General features: G+C 58.5%; 1 protein-coding gene across 1 annotated transcript in view; it reads left to right on the top strand.

Moving 5' to 3' along the window:
• Positions 1-466: 466 nt before the first annotated feature.
• The window catches only part of TNXB (tenascin XB), a 44,431-nt gene continuing 26,732 nt past the window's right edge, over positions 467-18,165 (top strand). Inside the window, exons 1-10 of the mRNA XM_040988385.1 lie at positions 467-869; positions 1,113-2,765; positions 3,167-3,282; positions 8,185-8,341; positions 8,504-8,767; positions 11,193-11,561; positions 12,439-12,732; positions 14,169-14,459; positions 14,790-15,095; positions 17,078-17,410. Of these exons, the coding sequence (XP_040844319.1) occupies positions 467-869; positions 1,113-2,765; positions 3,167-3,282; positions 8,185-8,341; positions 8,504-8,767; positions 11,193-11,561; positions 12,439-12,732; positions 14,169-14,459; positions 14,790-15,095; positions 17,078-17,410 (4,186 nt within the window). The remainder of the gene's footprint in view (positions 870-1,112; positions 2,766-3,166; positions 3,283-8,184; positions 8,342-8,503; positions 8,768-11,192; positions 11,562-12,438; positions 12,733-14,168; positions 14,460-14,789; positions 15,096-17,077; positions 17,411-18,165) is intronic.

Here is an 18,165-nt window from a genome sequence, read left to right as displayed (position 1 = left end):
TGGGGCCCTGTTCTCCCCAAGCTCCTGTCCTAGCTGTGAGGAAATGCAATAACTGAGCAAGCACACTGGAGCTCACTGGACCCCAGAGGCAGGGTGTTGTGATGAGTTTTGTGGGTGGCTGCTCCAGCAGGGCACAGGAAGGCCTCTTGTGGATGGTGGCTGAGCAGCCAAGAGCCAGCCTCTCCAAAGGAGCAGCCTGTGCCAAGGCCCTGGGGCTGCTGTTGTAGGCTTGTTCTGCTTGTGGGACACAGTAAGCAAAGCTGAGCATGGCAACACAAGGACATCAGAAGGGTGGGGCCAGGAGGGTCCCCTGCAGGACTGGACAGAATGTGAACTTATCCCTATGGTTGAGTGGAGTGGTTTAGTTGAGCCCTGGGTCGGAGTGGAGGTCTGAGTTGGGGTCCATTCTGCCTTATTTTTTCAACACTGCTCCTACCCTCTGCCCTCTCTCCTTGCAGCCTCCTGGATGATGCCAGCCCTTTGTCCCCTCAGCCTCCGTCTGGCCCTATTGGTGTTGCTGAGCACAGCCAGAGCAGGCCCCTTCTCTCCACGGTCCAACACAAGCCTCTCAGCCCCTCGGCCCCCTCCCCAGCCTGGGGGCCGCACCGTGGAGGCAGGTGGTGGAAGTCCCTCTTCGCAGCTCTACGAGCACACCGTCGAAGGAGGGGAGAAGCAGGTGGTATTCACCCACCGCATTAACCTGCCCACTTCCACGGGCTGTGGCTGCCCACCGGGCACAGAGCCCCCCGTCCCTGCCTCGGAGGTGCAGGCACTGAGGGTCCGGCTGGAGATCCTGGAGGAGCTGGTGAAGGGGCTCAAGGAACAGTGTGCTGGGGGGTGTTGCCCTGCGGCTGCGCAGGCTGGCACGGGTGAGCAGACATGGAAGGCAGGGTGGGGTGGGCATCACAGGCCTTAAAGGAAAGGCCACTTCTTCCTCACCATTGTGGGTAGCAGGTGCAGCTTCGGGCATAACTTGGAGAACAAAGCTGGGGTCCATGTCAACCCCGGCATAGACCAGGGTCCTGGGAGCCAGGTAGCCTTGGGAAGGGGGCTGACCCTCCAGGAGCTCCAAGGGTTCAGCCTGCCTTCTCTGCTTCTCCCTCTTGCTCCAGGCCAGACAGACGTGCGGAGCCTCTGCAGCCTCCATGGTGTGTTTGACCTGAGCCGCTGCGCCTGTTCCTGTGAGCCAGGCTGGAGCGGACCCACCTGCTCTGACCCCGCAGACCCCGCGATGCCCCCCTCCACTCAGCCCCCAGCCTCCGGGTCCTGCCCTGATGACTGTAACGATCAGGGTCGCTGTGTCCGTGGTCGTTGCGTGTGCTTCCCTGGCTACACGGGCCCAAGCTGCAGCTGGCCTTCCTGCCCCGGGGACTGCCAGGGCCGTGGACGCTGTGTGCAGGGCGTGTGCGTGTGCCGGGCTGGTTTCTCTGGTGCTGATTGCAGTCAGCGTTCCTGCCCCCGGGGCTGCAGCCAGAGGGGCCGCTGCGAGGATGGGCGTTGCGTGTGTGACCCTGGTTACACGGGTGACGACTGTGGCACTCGGATATGTCCCTGGGACTGTGGCGAGGGAGGGCGCTGCGTGGACGGCCGCTGCGTGTGTTGGCCTGGATACGCAGGAGAGGACTGTAGCACGCGGACTTGCCCGCGCGACTGCCGAGGCCGCGGGCGCTGCGAGGACGGCGAATGCATCTGCGACCCGGGCTACAGTGGGGACGACTGTGGTGTGCAACGCTGCCCAGGGGATTGCAGCCAGAGAGGCCGCTGCGAGGATGGGCGCTGTGTGTGCTGGCCGGGGTACACTGGGCCCGACTGCGGTGCGCGCGCCTGTCCGCGCGACTGCCGGGGCCGCGGGCGCTGTGAGAACGGCGTGTGCGTGTGCAACGCGGGCTACAGCGGCGAGGACTGTGGCGTGCGCACCTGTCCTGGGGACTGTCGTGGGCGAGGCCGTTGTGAGAGCGGTCGCTGCGTGTGCTGGCCGGGTTATACGGGTCGGGACTGCGGTACACTTGCCTGCCCAGGAGACTGTCGCGGGCGCGGCCGCTGCGTAGACGGTCGCTGCGTGTGCAACCCAGGTTTCACGGGTGAAGACTGCGGGAGCCGTCGGTGTCCAAGCGACTGCCGCGGGCATGGCCGCTGCGAAAACGGCATGTGTGTGTGCGAGGCGGGCTACTCAGGTGAGGACTGCGGCGTGCGCAGCTGCCCCGGGGACTGCAGAGGCCGTGGCCAGTGCCTGGACGGGCGCTGCGTGTGCGACGACGGCTACTCGGGCCAGGACTGCAGCGTGCGGCGGTGCCCGCAAGACTGCAACCAGCGGGGCACGTGCCAGGACGGGGTGTGCACCTGTTGGGAAGGCTACGCGGGCGAGGACTGTGGCACCCGCACCTGCCCCTCCAATTGTAACCGGCGTGGCCGCTGTGAGGACGGCCGTTGTGTGTGCGATCCGGGCTACACTGGCCCCACCTGTGCCACACGCACCTGCCCGGCCGATTGCCGGGGCCGCGGGCGCTGCGTGCAGGGAGTGTGCTTGTGCCACGTGGGCTACGGAGGCGAGGACTGCGGGCGAGAGGAACCTCCTGCCAGCGCCTGTCCCGGGGGCTGTGGGCCCCGGGAACTGTGCCGCGCCGGCCAATGTGTGTGCGTGGAGGGCTTCCACGGCCCCGACTGCGCCATCCAGACGTGCCCCGGGGACTGCCGCGGCCGCGGAGAGTGCCGCGAGGGCAGCTGCGTCTGCCAGGATGGCTTCGCAGGGGAGGACTGTGGGGAAGGTGAGACTGACTCTGCGCGGCTTGTCAGGGCTGGGTGCTGGAACTGGAGCCGCTGGGAAGAGCTGGAGGGACAGCAGGGTGTGGTCAGAGGAGCTGAGGACTCCCAGGAGCAGTGGAACTGGGGTGGGGGAAGAGCTAACAGCAGCATTGGCTTTTAGACCCCTGAACAGTACGGGGGGGGGGGCGGGCTTTGGTTATATTTAGGGAGCTTGGGGGAAGGGAAAGCAGCCATTGGCCCTGTTCAGGCCTCTGTCAGCTTTTGACACCCTCATCACCGGCGAAGGGGAAGGGGATGAGTGGAAGTTGCCATGACCCTTGGTGTAACCTGGGGGAAAGGGGCTGTGATGGGTGAACAGTCCCTTGGAGCTAACCAGCTTTCCCTATCCCCTTCCCCTGGGCAGAGATTCCTGCCATAGACAACATGAGGATGCACCTGCTGGAGGAGACCACCGTGCGCACAGAGTGGACCCGGACTCCGGGCCCTGTGGACGTCTATGAAATCCAATTCACCCCCACGGTGAGGGGGAAGCTGAGCCTCAGGGGTGGGCTGGACTGGGGAGTCTGGGATCCAGGGGCCTCACCTTCTGTAGGAGGCTCCAGCTAGTTGGATAGTTGAGATCTTGAAGTGCCCTTTCCCTGTCTCACACAGCACAGAAATCTCGGCAGTATCTCCAGCCGGCCTCTAGTACAGGTGTATGGCCTCTGGTGACAGGCCAACCAGCCCAGTGCTGGTCACTGTTGCAGGTTCTTTCCATTGTTGCTGAATCCAAACCTTCCTGTGTTCCATCTGCTGGCACTGGCTGGGCATTCCTCAGCAGCCAGAATGCTGCTTTGCTTTCCCTGAATCCTGCCTCCAGAGCTCAGCCAACACAGTCTTCATTCCTCCTGGGGAAAATTCCTGGGTTTCACTTCCCCTGGTGCTTGGCCTCCTGAACTCTCCACCTTCCTGTACCATCTGCTTTTTACATGGGCCCCTCAAACTGGGGACTAGGTGGGCATAGAAGAGCCCGCTGTATGAGTCTAGATTTGCTGGCACCTTTCTCGGAGTGGGCTTATGTTAATTTGTATCTACAAACTGTCAACTGCTTTAATACTGTTTTAAACATGACTTTTAATTATGAAACTGATATTCAGTTCATATATATTTATACATGTATTCAGCCCATATGTATGTATACACATGTATGTATGTATACACACATATCTGTACACACATATATACACATACATACATACATACATACATAAAGAAGAAGGGAGGACAGGCAGGAATGCTTAGCTGCATACACAGTACACTTTTTTAGCCTAAATATAGACCTGTGTTCTGTTGACTCTGTTCAATGTTAACTTCTTCAGTTTGAGCCAAGCTGTCCGGGCTATTGCCATACGTTTCAATCTGTGAGCTTATTCTCCCGCTGCCATGTCCTCAGTACATGGCTAAGCATCCTTTCTCTGTCTCCCTCCAACTTGTTTTTTGATACTTGGGGCTACCCCAACCTTGACAATGCCCTAAGACCTCTCATCGGGGGCCTTCTTTATGCATATTGGACTTTTTAGGACATAGTTGTTCTCCCAACCCCACATCACCCAATATTTCCACTGCTCAACTATGTTTTCCTGCATTGCCACCCAAGTGCCATGGGAGGGTGAGTCTTGCCACCCACATCTCCATCAGCCCAGCCAGAACCACGGGCAAATAAACAACTGTCTGACCTGTAGCCGTGCAAGACCCTGGAACAGAAGGGCCGTTCTGAGGTGCTGGCTGTCAGCCTCTCCCCACTCAGGAGACCCCACCTCCTATCCCTGGGCAGCCCCCCACAGGTCCCCTCCTTCCTGTTCTGTTTGGTGGCACAGCCAAGGCAGCTTGAATTTTCTTTCTGTATTTAGAAATCTTCTCTTTTTTAGCTATCAACATAATTTAATCACGAGACAAGAAGTTGGCAGCCAGAGCAAAGCAATGTGGATAGTTCTTGGCTGGTTCGCCCGCAGAGAAGCACTGCTAACATTCTGAAGTGTTTCTCCCACTGTCTTCTGAGTGTATATTGTTTACATAGCTCTCATCTTAAGAGGGTGGAACTTGGAGAAAGAATTTGCCTAGGAAACTTTCAGGAAAGAATTAAAATAAACACTGGAGATAAAAGGCAGCTAGGGCAGAGTCATCTCCTGCCCTGAGCAAACACAGATCTTTGGGTGCTGTCCTGGTGGGCGGGCAGTGACCCAGCTGAAGCCTCAGGCTTCTCCTGTCACTCAGAACTCCAAGGAAGGGACAGGAGGCCTGGGTTGACCCCTGTGCTCAGGTCCCTGCCAGGCTGTGCAGGGAGACTTCTGTCACACTTGCGGAAGAGGCTCCCCCAAAACTGGCCCCCAGATGCCCAGCCTGGACTCCGGCTCTGCCTATGTCATAGCCTCCCTCCACGCTCTGCTCCTGTTGCTCAGCCCAGGCTCTCAGCCATTTCCACGGCCATGAAGTGCCCTCGGCAGCTGGATGCCCTGGGCCTAGAAGCCGCTCCCTCCCTTACCCCTCCCTTTTTCTGGAAGCATGACTCTTTTCCAGCCTCAGCTCCACTCTTTCTGGCCAAGGACACACCTAGATGTTGGAATTAGTTTGAACATAGAGCAGTCTTCCTCCCTACCCTGTCTGTGTAGCACTGGTCCTGCAGCAGCAGGAAGCCTGGCAGAAAAGCGAGTGGTGGAAGGGGCAGTTAGGTCACTGCCCGGGATGTCCATCCCAGGTGGGAGTTGGGAGTACCTGGGCTCGTTCCAGCTCTGCTCCTGATTCCAGCTTCCTGCTAAAGTACACACTTGGAAACAGCAGGCTCAAGTCCTTGGATCCCTGCCACCATGGGGAGTGAATAAGAGTGTGTGCTCTTTCTCTCTCTGTCTGTGCCTTTCTAATAAGTGGATGAAATTAATTTTTTTAAGAAAAGAAAGATATGCAGGTAATCATGCTTCACTCCCAGATCTATTGAGTCAAATGGCGTAAAGCCCAGTAACCTGTGTTAGAACAAGCCCTCCAGGTGATGTGTGTGTGTATGATAGATTTATTTTTTTGCTCATTTATTTATTTGAAAAGCAGAAAAAGAAAGAGAAAGAATCTGCTATCCACTGACTTGCTCTCCAAATGGGCATAGCAGCCAGGGCTGGTCCAGGCTGAAGGCAGGATCCAGAAACTCCATCTGGGTCTCCCACACTAGTGCCAGGAACCCAAGGTCATTACCCACTGTTTCCTAGGTATGTTAGCATGGAGCTGGGTCAGAAGCAAAGCAGCTGGGACTAGAGCTGGCCCTCCAGGCTGGCCCTCTGATAGGAGGTGTTCCAAGCAGCAGCCTGACCAGCTGCACCTTCTGGTGATTGATGTTCCCCAAGCCAGAGGGTCACTCACTCAAGGGATGCTATTGCTTTGTGAAATATTGGCTCCACTTTGTCTGTGAGAGGAAGCACAGCGAAACCAAGGGAGGTGAACCCTTGAGTCCAAAAGAAAATGAGGTATTCCATATCTGGGCATCCTTTGCAGCCTGGAGTCCAGGGTGATGCCAAGTGTCCCTTAAGGCACAAGACCCTGCAGATTTAGGGAAGTTTTTGTTTTGCTCTTGTCTTACGGTGAGATCCAAGGCCAAGGTGCAGTCTTCCATCTGGGGTTGTGAGGTTCATATTGCAAATAATGTTCAAATTCTCCAAGAACAGCAGGCGAGGCAGCCAAGCTCTGCCACAGGGGTAGAGCCCATGCCAGTGTCTGGCTGGAAACCAGTGAGGTGGCACCGTGAGGCATGAGTTAGGCTGACTGTGGGACTCCTAGGGACCATCCCCAAATGGCTCTCAGGAGGACCCAGGTGACAGAAGGAAACACAAACAGGAAGTGGTGGACCAAGGTGGAGAACTCTGGGGATAGGCTTGCCTTGTGGAAAGACTCAGACACCCTCAGGGAGTGCCCAGGGGCTGTGCATTGGCAGAACCGAGACAGGGGAGGTGAGAGAGGGAGGATGTGAGGAAGTAAGGGTCTGAGAAGGCTGAGGACTCACAGATTCGCTGTTGAGGACAATGCAAGACCACTGAGGCTGGGCTGTACAGGTCAGGAGGAGTGGGGGAGGACAGGCTCTCACGCACCTAGGAAACCCTTTCAACCTGGGAAGCTCTGACTGACTTCCTTGCCTTCTCAACCCAGAAGCATCTACGTGGCCTTCTCATCTGGTTTTACGCTTGGCATTTACTAGGCTGACTTGCTCGCCATCCTCTTAGTTTAGGAGAGTACCTTTCGAAATTTCCAATCCTACTTGGCTGAATGGAGGTGTTCCCATTGCCGCCAACACAGCTCAGCAGAACAGAGTGTCCTCAGCGGCTGCCCTGGCTGGGCGGTGCAGCCACACACAGAGCTGTCAGAAGGCACCCCCAGTGTCCAGTCCCTCCTGCCCGGAGCCGATTGCCCGGGGGGGGGGCATATACATGCATACCACCTTCAAGGCACATATGGAGGAGGATTTTCTCATGGCATTTGCAGCACTTGGATACTTATGCAAGAATCCCATAAAACTGAACAGATGGCCACACACATGGGAACACTGGAAATTTCATGGAAAATGGGACTAAAGTTTATCTTGATATCCTCCCCCCCCCCCCAAAGATATTCATGCATAACAGGCATCTTCAGAGCATTCCTGGAAAATGCATATGGTGAAAAAAGTATGCATGATTTCTGTTCTTTGCACTGAAAAAAAAGCTTATGTCTCAATTTCATTTTCCTCAAACATTTCAAAGTACTCTTGCAGCTACTAGAGCAGGAACTGCCTGCTGCCAGGCATGAAATCAGAATTTGGGAAATGTCTCTGAGGAATCTGGGCCCGATGGACCTAGTTTGGGCAACCTATGGGCCTGCTGGAGAAACAAGAAAAGCCATCTTGCAGTCACCCCCAGATTATACAGCTAGGAGCAGGTGCCACTGGGAGGGGTGGGCTGAGGACCATGCTGTGAGGAGGAGTGGAACCTAAAGGGGCATCTCCCATCCACCTCATTTGCTCTGAAAGAAGCCGGATTCAAAGCCTTGTCAGACCCCAGAGTTCAGGGCCGCCCTGACCCTATGTGTGTCTGTGGAATTCCAGCAGATGAGCAGGGCATGCCCATGAGTGGGACTCTAGGCTTAAATCCCTGCTGCTTTCTTGGTGTGTAAGATGCTTATTCTTCCATCTCTCAGTGTGCTCATCTGTAAAATACGGCAGGAGCCTATCTCACAGGGGTACCATGAGCGCTGAGTGAGTGCATTTACCTGAACTGCTGCAACAGTGGGCAAAGGCTCTTGGCCGGTGCACCCCAGCTGGGGTGGGGCCAGGTTCCACACAGTCCGGTGTTGACGCTGTGTGGGACGGCAGCAGGATGAGAGAAGGGAGACTGAGAAGCAAGCCCCTGATCCACTTCTCTTCTCTCACAGACAGAGGGGGTGAGCCCTCCGTTCACAGCACGGGTGCCCAGCTCTGCCTCAGCCTATGATCAGAGAGGATTGGCTCCGGGTCAGGAGTACCAGGTCACTGTCCGTGCCCTCCGCGGGACCAGCTGGGGGCCCCCTGCCTCCAAGACCATCACCACCAGTGAGAGCCGGAGCCGTGCGGGCAGGGTCCTGGGCAGGGATCTGGTGACTGCTGGGTATCATGGCTGGGCTCTTGGGAGGACAACTGATGACCGAAGGAACAGTCATCTCCTGAGCTCCCCTCACTGCTCTCTCTCTCTCTCTCTCTCTCTCGCCTGGCTAGTGATTGATGGCCCCGTGGACCTCCGCGTAGTGGCTGTGACACCGACCACCCTGGATCTCAGCTGGCTGCGTCCCCAGGCCGAGGTGGATCGGTTTGTGGTGTCCTATGTCAGTGCTGGCAACCAGAGGGTGCGGCTGGAAGTGCCCCCCGAAGCAGATAGGACGACGCTGACAGAACTGATGCCAGGCGTGGAGTATGTGGTGACTGTCACCGCGGAGAGAGGCCGGGCAGTCAGCTACCCAGCTTCCGTCAGGGCCAACACAGGTAGGGGGAAGGCAAGGACCCTGGTTTTCCAGGCTAGGAATTCCTCGCTCTGAGTGTTCAGGCTGTGTGGCACCTGCTGGGTCCATGCAGAGCCCTGAGGGAGTCTGGCAGCATATACCTGGGAGGAACCAAGGGCTGGAGGGAGGCCTTCTGATCCATCCAGACAGGGGACCTCACGCTCACAGTCAGGGCTTGGAGGCCAGCAGGTGACACAGCAGTGAGGACCAAGGCCACGTGCTTTCCCTCTAACCTCCAAGATTTCTTAACAGCTGGATCTCTCTTCCTGTGACGGGAGACATTCATCCGGCCATAGCTCCCCCTCTCTTCCTCCAGCGTCCCTTTTTCTCTCTAGGCACAATACCGCACCAGCCGGCTTCTCTTCTTCCTAGGGCAGCAACAAGCCGTGGGCTAGAGGGGAGAGGGGCAGGGGGCTCCTGGGACACTCACTCATGTCTCTGGTTCTCTTTACAGTTGGGGTTGGGCCCCTAGCTGTGGTGGGAGGGTGGAGGCAGTGTCTGCCGGGTGCTGCCTCTGACCTGCTCTCTCGCCCTTTTTCATTCCCCACCGGCAGCACCAGGCCACTACAGTTACCCGGAGGTGCGCCCCCCTGCCCCGCCCCCCCAGCCCCGTCCCCGGCCGGCCCCAGCCCAGCGCCCCCCGCGCCCCTCGAGGCCGACCGAAGAGAGGGAGGTGGAGTCCCGGCCCGAGCTCCAACCCCAGCCCCCGCGGCGCCCGTGGGCCAACCTGACGGCCGAGCTGGGCCGCTTCCGCGGCACGGTGCAGGACCTGGAGCGCCACCTGCGGGCTCACGGCTACCCGCTGCGGGCCAACCAGACCTACACGTCGGTGGCACGCCACATCCACGAGTACCTGCAGCGGCGCCTGGCGGGGACCCCGGGGCCCGCCGGCTCCCCCGCGCCCCCGTCCGCGCCCCGCCGCTCTCGTCCCACCTCCAGCCCCGTCCCGGGCACCTGGAAGCGGGACTCCTCCCAGGGCAGCTACGGCCCCGCGTCCGAAAGCGCCGACTGGGGGCCCGCGGCTCGCCACCCCAAGCCCGAGGTGCTGGGCAGTGCCGCCGACGGCGGGCTCCTCGTCTCTCTCGACGGGCTCCGCGGCCAGTTCGAGCGCGTTGTGCTGCGCTGGCGGCCGCAGGCGCCGGCAGAGGGCCCCGGCGGGGAGCTGGCCGTGCCAGGCACCGCGCGGACCGTCAGCCTGCCCGACCTCAGGCCCGGCACCACCTACCACGTGGAGGTTCACGGGGTGCGGGCGGGGCAGACCTCCAAGTCCTACGCCTTCGTCACTACCACAGGTAGCGTGGGCTGCGGCCACGGGGGACCACATGCCGTGCGTCGTTATTTGCCTCTGGAGCCTGCAGCCATGAATCCCTTGCGCTGCCTCACGCCTCAGCCTGCCACCCCCTATCCCCACCGCACGAGGAGCCCCACTCAGCCCAAGGTCTGGGAAGTCTCACCACACAGCCTGGTCTTTTAGCATCCTCCCCCAGTGACCTGGCATACCCAAGACCTAGGAGATGTGGTCTTTGGGATCCTCCACTTGTACCAGGAGGCCAAGAAGGGACCTTGGCCGTAGTGGGGGCTGCAGAAGCATGGTGTCCCTGGTGGACTTCGTGAAGCAGTTTGGGGTGGGGCCAGAATCCAGTGCCTCTCACTGCTGACTCACCCTCAGAAGGGTGGCTGAGGACTGGTCTGTGGTTAGCATTTCCCACAATTTGGCAATGACCTTGAAAAGCTACACGTGTCTGTGGTGGTGATGGTGGTGGTGGTGGGTTGTGGGGTGAAACCGCTGCTGCTGGAGCTGCCTTTCCCAGCCTCCTGGCTCACTTCCCACCCATCTCTCCTACAGGAACGGTGGCCAGGCTTGGGCAGAGGGTACTGGGTGGCTGCTGGGAGGGGTGGTGGACCTCTTTTTCTCCCATAGGGTCTGAACATCACCTGGCCGGACACCCCCCAGATCCCTCCCAGCCTCTGTCCCTGCTGCCTCCGTCCGCACCTGTCTCTCTCGTTCTCCTTCCCTAACAACACAATCTCCTCCTTTCTTCCAGGCTTCTCACTGCAGCACTAATGGAAGCCGGACACCACCCACTGGGGAGGGGGTGCACATTGTGTGTGAGGGGGCAGTCCTGTGAGCCTGGGGCTGGAGACAGGGAAGCCTAGTAGCGGAAGGGAGGACGCTTTATCCCTTAGAGCCTGCCCTGGGCATGGGCCTGTCTGCTCAGTGGGTGTCAGTGTGGCTGTGTGAACAGTCAGCCCAGTGGGAGATGGGGTGGTCCCAGTGGTGCCCCCTGGGGCAGACCAGGGCTGGCCTCTGGGCACCTGGAGGCTGGAGAGCAGAAACTGAGGGCTGGGTCCCCTTCCTGGACCTTAACAATTTGTTTTCCTGCTTCTCTCACCTTGCCCCTTCCCAGGGTCTGCCCCCTCAGGCATCCTGGGGCCTACCGATGAGCCCCCTCCTGCAGGCCCCTCGACCACACAAGGAGCCCAGGGCCCCCTCCTGCAGCAGCGCCCCCAGGAGCTGGAAGAGCTGAGGGTGCTGGGCAAAGACAAGGCAGGGCGCCTGCGTGTGGCTTGGACTGCCCAGCCTGACACCTTCACCCACTTCCGGCTCTACCTACGAGTACCCGAGTGGCCAGGGGCACATGAGGAACTGCTGCCAGGGGACAGACGCCAGGCTCTGGTGCCCTCGCCCCCTTCTGGATCTCCCTACGAGCTGTCACTTCATGGGGTCCCTCCCAGGGGCGAGCCCTCTGCTCCCATCACCTACCAAGGCATCATGGGTGCGTCCTGGACTCTGCTCAAACCTGAGGTTGTGGGAGGGGCCTCGTGCTGGGGCCGAGGCCATCAGCACTAAAGATGGAAAGGGGATCGAGTAGCCAGTGATTGACAGGGCTGGCGTCCAAGGAGAGATGAAAGGAGAGGGCAGAGAGAAGGGGGTTCCGGATTTGGAGCCAAGGTGGATGTAAGACGTCTTAGGCCAGGGAAGGTGAGGGAAGGGAAGGTAATGGGTGAGTACAGGGGTTGAGGGAGAGAGGCCGTGGATCTTGGGGGTAGTGACCCTCACACCCACCTCTCCAATCCTTCTCCACAGACTGGTGTCCCCTCCTGGGAGCCAGCACCATGTGGGAATTGGGCGTTGGGGCATGGGCTGGGGCTGTACTAGCCATCATGACTGTGGAGTTGGATGAGATTCTCAGACCCAATGCAGGATGGGGCTGGGATCCCTGGCTCTCCTGTACACTCTTGGTTCCTGCCTATGGTACTGGGATGCAGGAGCTGCCTTGTGCCACAGTTCTAGATCCAACTTACAGAGAGGTGGCAAGAGAGACAGCAGTTCAGATGGGCTAGGGGCTCTCTGGCTGCTGTAAAGCAGTCATGGAGGGCTTTAAAACTCACAAGAAGAACCAGGGGGTTCCTGAAATGCCCCCAAAGGTCCTCATACTAGAGGGGCTAGGGAAGAAAGTTTTCTGAATGGAATAAACAGAAGGGGAGCTGTCTGCCTTCCCAGGAGGTTCAGTTGTAGGGGACTGAAATGGGGGCAGATGGGGACGACTGGAGGGGAGGGGAGCTGCGGGTGGAGTGAGGTGGGTAGAGGAGAAGGAGACTGAGAAGCTAGGCATGGCTGAGTTGACCCTGCTTGTGCCCTCTGAACCCCAGAGCCAGAGGAGGAGAAACCTGGGGAGCCCCCAAGGATCCCGCGCCTGGGCCAGCTGTCAGTGACTGGCTTGACCTCTGACTCACTGCTCCTGCACTGGACAGTCCCTGATGGCGAGTTCGACTCCTTTGTGATCCAGTACAAGGACAAGGATGGGCCCCGGGCAGTTCCTGTGGAGGGGCCCCAACGCTCGGTCCCCATCACCTCCCTGGAGCCAGGCCGCAAGTACAAGTTCGTCCTGTATGGCCTGGTGGGCAAGAAGAGGCATGGCCCCTTGGTGGCTGAAGGCAAGATACGTAAGTAACAGTGGCCAGTACATGTGCACGGTTACATGGGTCCCCCAGTGTGAGACCCAGTGCTTTGGGAGCCCCAGGAAGGCTCCTTGTCAGCCTTGGTGCCTGAGCTGCGTCCTGCAGGGACAGAAGTGTGGGGCAGGGGAGAGGCGGAAGAGCATGATACAGACACAGTGCGTGGCCTGTAGGCAGCCCTGGCTCTGCTTGTATGCAGCTCCTGGAGAGCAGGGCACCTTCGAGCTTTGTGTACTGAGGGCTCCAGGAGTTTTCAGTGGGAGAGTGACATGATTTCATGTTTGTCTTACAAACAGTGCTGTGCCTGCTGCAGAAGCCAGCAGGGGAGAGGATGCCATAAGAGCTGGCAGGCATGGTGGTGGGGGTTGGGTCAGGTGTGGAAGGTGAAGGAGAACTAGAGGGCCCAGGCAGACCCCTGGGGTTTCTGGATCAGCCCCTGGGGTGGGGAACAGGCTGAGAGGGACACTTAGCTGAATCCGGGTTAAGAGCCACGTGCTCCATGAAGCTTTAGGGACAACAGAATGTTCCTTACAGCTGCCCTGTGAGCCACGCCATCAAGAGGTACAGAGAGATCATCTGAACAAAAGGTGGTAGCTGGCTCAGGGCTGCCCCGCAGCCCGTGGGCCCAGAGAGAGGGCCTGGGGGAGAAGAGACAGGGCCACTGGAACCCCCAGAAGAGAAGCAGCCTGCATGGTGGCCCTGGGGTGGTAAGCCAGGAGGGAAGGGGCAGAACAGGGCGCGTGTCATTGTAGGCGCCAGGGACGAGGGTGTGGTTGGGCTCTTCAGATTCCGGGAAAATGATTCAAAGGCCACGGAGCGTCAGCAGGCCTTAGCAATGACGAGGTCGCTCCTGGCCCCCATGAGGGTGGAGGTGAGGCCATGGCTACAACTAGAATAAACATTGGACTGGGGACTGGGAACACACAGCCAAGAGAGAAGATGGTGGCTGGATAGAGAAGCTGGCGGTGTTTGGGTATGGATGGTAGAGCCAATGACCGATGAGGGGCTGTGATGCCTGGGTCAGCAGGGGATCACAGCTCCTTGGGAGAAGTGACTGGGGTTTGGGCGTGGAGCACCCCCATGTGCATGCCTGCTCCTGCCATGGCTGGGTAGGCCTGAAAGCTGCTGAGGTCATACTGAAATTTTGCTAGCTGGAAATGTCCAGAGGCCTGGCCAGGCTTTCCTCTTCCAGAAGCCCCTGTCTATCTTTGCAGGGCCGCATGTGCACAAATGGTGCTGTGCATCATCTGGGAGAGGGTAGCCCTTCCTCTGGGAAGAGGGACATAGTCCTCAGCAGGGCACATGGCCTGGCCAGCAGGCCCTCTGTACCCCTCAGCATGCACAGTCTCCCACAGCTCCCCTGGGGTGGAGGTGGATACCCACTTCTCCTGCGATCCCCACCCCTCCTCCTCTCTACTTCCCAGTGCCTTACAGTGATCCCAGCCGAGCAGCAGCTCCCCGCCTTGGGAAGCTGTGGGTGACAGATCCCACCCCAGACTCGCTGCAGCTCTCCTGGACCGTCCCTGAGGGCCAGTTTGACTCCTTCATGGTTCAGTACCGGGATCGGGACGGCCGGCCCCAGGTGGTGCCTGTAGAGGGGCCTGAGCGCTCAGTCATCATCTCCCCCCTGGACGCTGACCACAAGTACAGATTCGCTTTGTTTGGAATGGCCAACAAGAAGCGCTATGGCCCACTCACAGCAGAGGGCACCACTGGTGAGTGGCGGCCACTTCCCCAGGGAAGCCCTCCCCATTCCACCTACACTTTGCTCTTAGCTGGGCATTTGATGGGCCTCCCAGCGAGACAGACGGCTGGCTCCAGCCTCCTGGCCCTGCTCCTGGGCTGATGAGCAGCCAACCTCCCCCACACTACTCAGCTGCTCCCCAAGGCCCAGAAGGTGTGTCACACTCTGGCTGTGGTTAACAGAGGTTAGCACTCACACTAATTCAGTAGTGATTCCCAACCACCTCTATGAGTTACGCTTAGTCCATAGCCCAGGCGCCAAGTCCCAGGCTTGGCACCTGGCTGGATCCTCTTGTTTACAGCCCCAGAGAGGACGGAGGAGCCCTCCCGGCCTGCGTCACCTGAGCAGCCCATCCTCGGGGAGCTGACGGTGACTGGCGTGACCCCTACCACCATGCACCTGTCCTGGACCGTGCCTCAGGACCCCTTCGACTCCTTTGTGGTCCAGTACAAGGATGCTCAGGGGCAGCCCCGGGCAGTGCCTGTCGGTGGGGACGAGAATGAGGTCACCATTGCTGGCCTGGAGCCCGACCGAAAGTATAAGATGAACCTCTACGGGCTGCATGGAAGGCAGCGTGTGGGGCCAGTGTCTGTGGTTGCCAAGACGGGTGAGTCAGCACCGTGCATGCTTCAACCCCCCTCTACTCCCCGCTGCCGTCCTGTCCTCTCAGCAGGACCTGGCCCACGCTCCATCTTCTCTTTCTCACTCAGATTCTGTCTTGGCCTCGGCCTCTCCCCTGCCCCCTGCAGCCCAGCTGGCTCTGCTCCTCTGCCTTTGGAACTGGGTCTCATTTTTCCCCTTTCCAAGCCCTGGAACCATCCCTTGCACTGGTCTGCCCTCCCCACTCCCCTCACCCCACTGTTTTGTATCAGCCTTCTTCATGGCCGGTGTCAGGCATGGTCATGTCTGAGCTTCTGTCACCTGCTCCTCATACTTTCCCACCAGTGCTACCCTACTCAGAGATAACTGATTCAGGTTTCCAGAAAGCGCTACCAGCTCTTTCCACCATGAGGAGGGCTGTTCCTAGCTCCAAACTGGCCACTTCATGGCCACTTGGGGCAGGAGACCCCTCTCCACCCTGTCCCCACCCCCACCCCTGGCCTGTTCCTCTGCCCGCTTGGCTCTCCCAGCCTGGCACCCTTCCCAAGGCCCACATGCTATTAGCCAAGAGTTTGAGGCCCCATGCCTGGCGTGTAGACTCTGCAGCTGGCTCTCCACAACCTGCTTACAGGCCCCAGTGCATGTGAGCGCTGTGTCTCTGTGTCTCAGCTTTCCCTTCTGACATGTGGGGATAGCCAATGGCAGCATTGTTAGAATTAGTGAGCTCGTGCACGTTTAACCCTTAGTCTCCTGCTGTTTCAGAGTGACCTGCCGTCTCTCCCTGACAGGATCCCCTTCCTGTAGACTTTCTCTGCCCCTCACCCCCTGCTGGCCCCATGCTTGGTTGCATTACTTGCGTCTTCAACCTCATGTCCCTTACGTCTCCTGCCCAAGAGCCAGGGTGTGAGTCATAGAGGGTCTGTCTATGCAGAGCCTTGACAAAAACCTAGCTGCACAGAGCTGCGGCTCGGTGCCCATAAGGTAGGGGATGGGATTCCCGGGCCTGGAGCCCTGCCTTAGCATTTCATTCCTTAGGACTCAAGGGGAGGGAGGGAGAGAGCTGCCTGGCCTCAGCAGGGGCCAGTCCTGTCCTCCTGGGAGGAGGACACATTGGAGCGGGATGAGGAAGGGAAGAAGCCTCACCCCAATTTGCCTGTTTGAGGTCAGTGTTGGCCATGAACTCAAGGTAAAGAAACCTCTGAGGTTTCCTCTGTCTCGAACCCCCATCAGAAATGAGGAGAGACCCCAATTCCCAGGAACCCACCAGGGCCCTCTTGCTAGCAAGGCAGGGCGGCTCTGGGCCGTCTACGCTTGCTCATCTATGAGTGACCTGACAGCCCCTGCCAACAAGTCCTGCAAGCCCTAAGCCAGGGGTGGGAACCTTTTTCTGTCAAGGGCCACTTGAATATTTATAGCATCACTCATGGGCCGTACGCCATCCTCAGCTTAACAATCAGCCTGCTGCGGATTTGCTGAATTTTGAGTGCCACCTGTAGCTGTCCTGGAGAGGGCCAGGCCAAGTGACTTTATAGACCCTTAGGCAGCCCACTGGCTGCTTGCTTCCCACCCATGCTAAGTCCACACTTGAAGGCTTATTTTCATTTCATTTGAAAGGGAGATGACAAGAAAGAAACAGAACTTGTGTCTGCTGTTTTACTCCTCCACATGCCCACTGGAATTGAAGCTAGGTCAGGTCAGAGCCAGGAACCTTGCAGCTCTGCCCGGGTCTCCTATGTACCCAAGGAGACTAGACCCAAGTACTTGAGTCACTGCTGCTGCTCCCCAGCATGTGCGCTAGTAAGAAACTAGAATCAAAAGTGGAGTCAGGACAGGAACTCAGGCTCCTTGGTGTCAGACGTGACCATCCCATGTGGTATTTTAATTCCTCCACTGAATGCTGGCCCCTGGTTGGACAACGCAGTCCCTGCTGATCCATCAGTCATACAAGTCCCCCTCACTCACAGCCTGTGTCCCCATCTCTTCTCCCAGCCACTCAGGAGATTGTGGACGAGACCCCTGCCCCGACAGAGCCCAGCATGGAGGCCCTGGAGACCCCCGAGGAGCCAGTCCTGGGGGAGCTGACGGTGACTGGGTCATCCCCGGACTCTCTGAGCCTGTCGTGGACCGTGCCCCAGGGACACTTTGACTCCTTCAGCATCCAGTACAAGGACAGGGAAGGACGACCCCAGGTGGTGCGCGTTGGGGGAGAGGAGCGTGAGGTGGCCGTGGAGGGCCTGGAGCCGGGGCGCAAGTACAAGATGAACCTGTATGGGCTGCACGAGGGACGGCGCATGGGCCCCGTGTCCACTGTGGGTGTGACAGGTGAGTGAGAGGTAGGGTCTGTTTGGCTCCCTTCCCCTGCTGGTCCCCAGCTTCCCTGTCACCAGTTTGTCATCCTTGTCCAGTGGAACCATGCTTTCTATCTTGCCTAGGAGGACCTGCAAAGATCAGAGCCTCAGTTTTCTTGGTTGTGAAATGGGAATGCACCTGCCTACAGAACTCTGATGCATGTTCAGTGAGTCAGCAGGTGTGATATACAGTAAGGATTGTTGCCAGAGTCCTTTGTTCTCCTAGTGAGTTTGGCTTCTTACTTGGTCAGAACATGCATGAGACCCTGGACTCTTGTAAGCATTAACATGCATCTAGGGAAGACCAAAGCACAGCACTCTGCCCTCCCTGACAGGGCCTCCACTGGCCTGTCTGGCCAGGTCTCTTTACCCCCTTTACTCTCTGTTCTGTCACACAAAGACCCATGTTTTCTAGAAGCATGTTTGACTCCAGCAGAACCGATTTAAAACATGATGGGGAAATGGGTTTCTAGAACATTGCTTCTACACTTGCATGAAGCTCAGTTTTGCAGTGACTTGCTTCGCTTTGCTTCCAGAACCTTCTATCCCTGAGTTTTTGGCTTTGCTTCACTTGGCACTGGTAGGAGGAGGAAGGAAAAGCCAGGCTAAGCTGCCCTTCTTGGGGCCCAAGGCAGTAGAGGAGGCTTTGTATAGCCCAGAACATGCTGTCAGCATCTGCCTCAGGGTGACACTGTCTGTCCCTATGTCTTGGGCAGCCAGCCTGGGCCC

Source organism: Ochotona curzoniae, unplaced genomic scaffold, assembly GCF_017591425.1.
Source record: "Ochotona curzoniae isolate NIBS_2020 unplaced genomic scaffold, NIBS_Ocur_1.0 contig_4862, whole genome shotgun sequence".
Lineage (NCBI taxonomy): Eukaryota > Metazoa > Chordata > Mammalia > Lagomorpha > Ochotonidae > Ochotona > Ochotona curzoniae.
The sequence above is the reverse complement of the archived record's forward strand: the minus strand, read 5'-3'. Positions and strand labels throughout refer to the sequence as shown.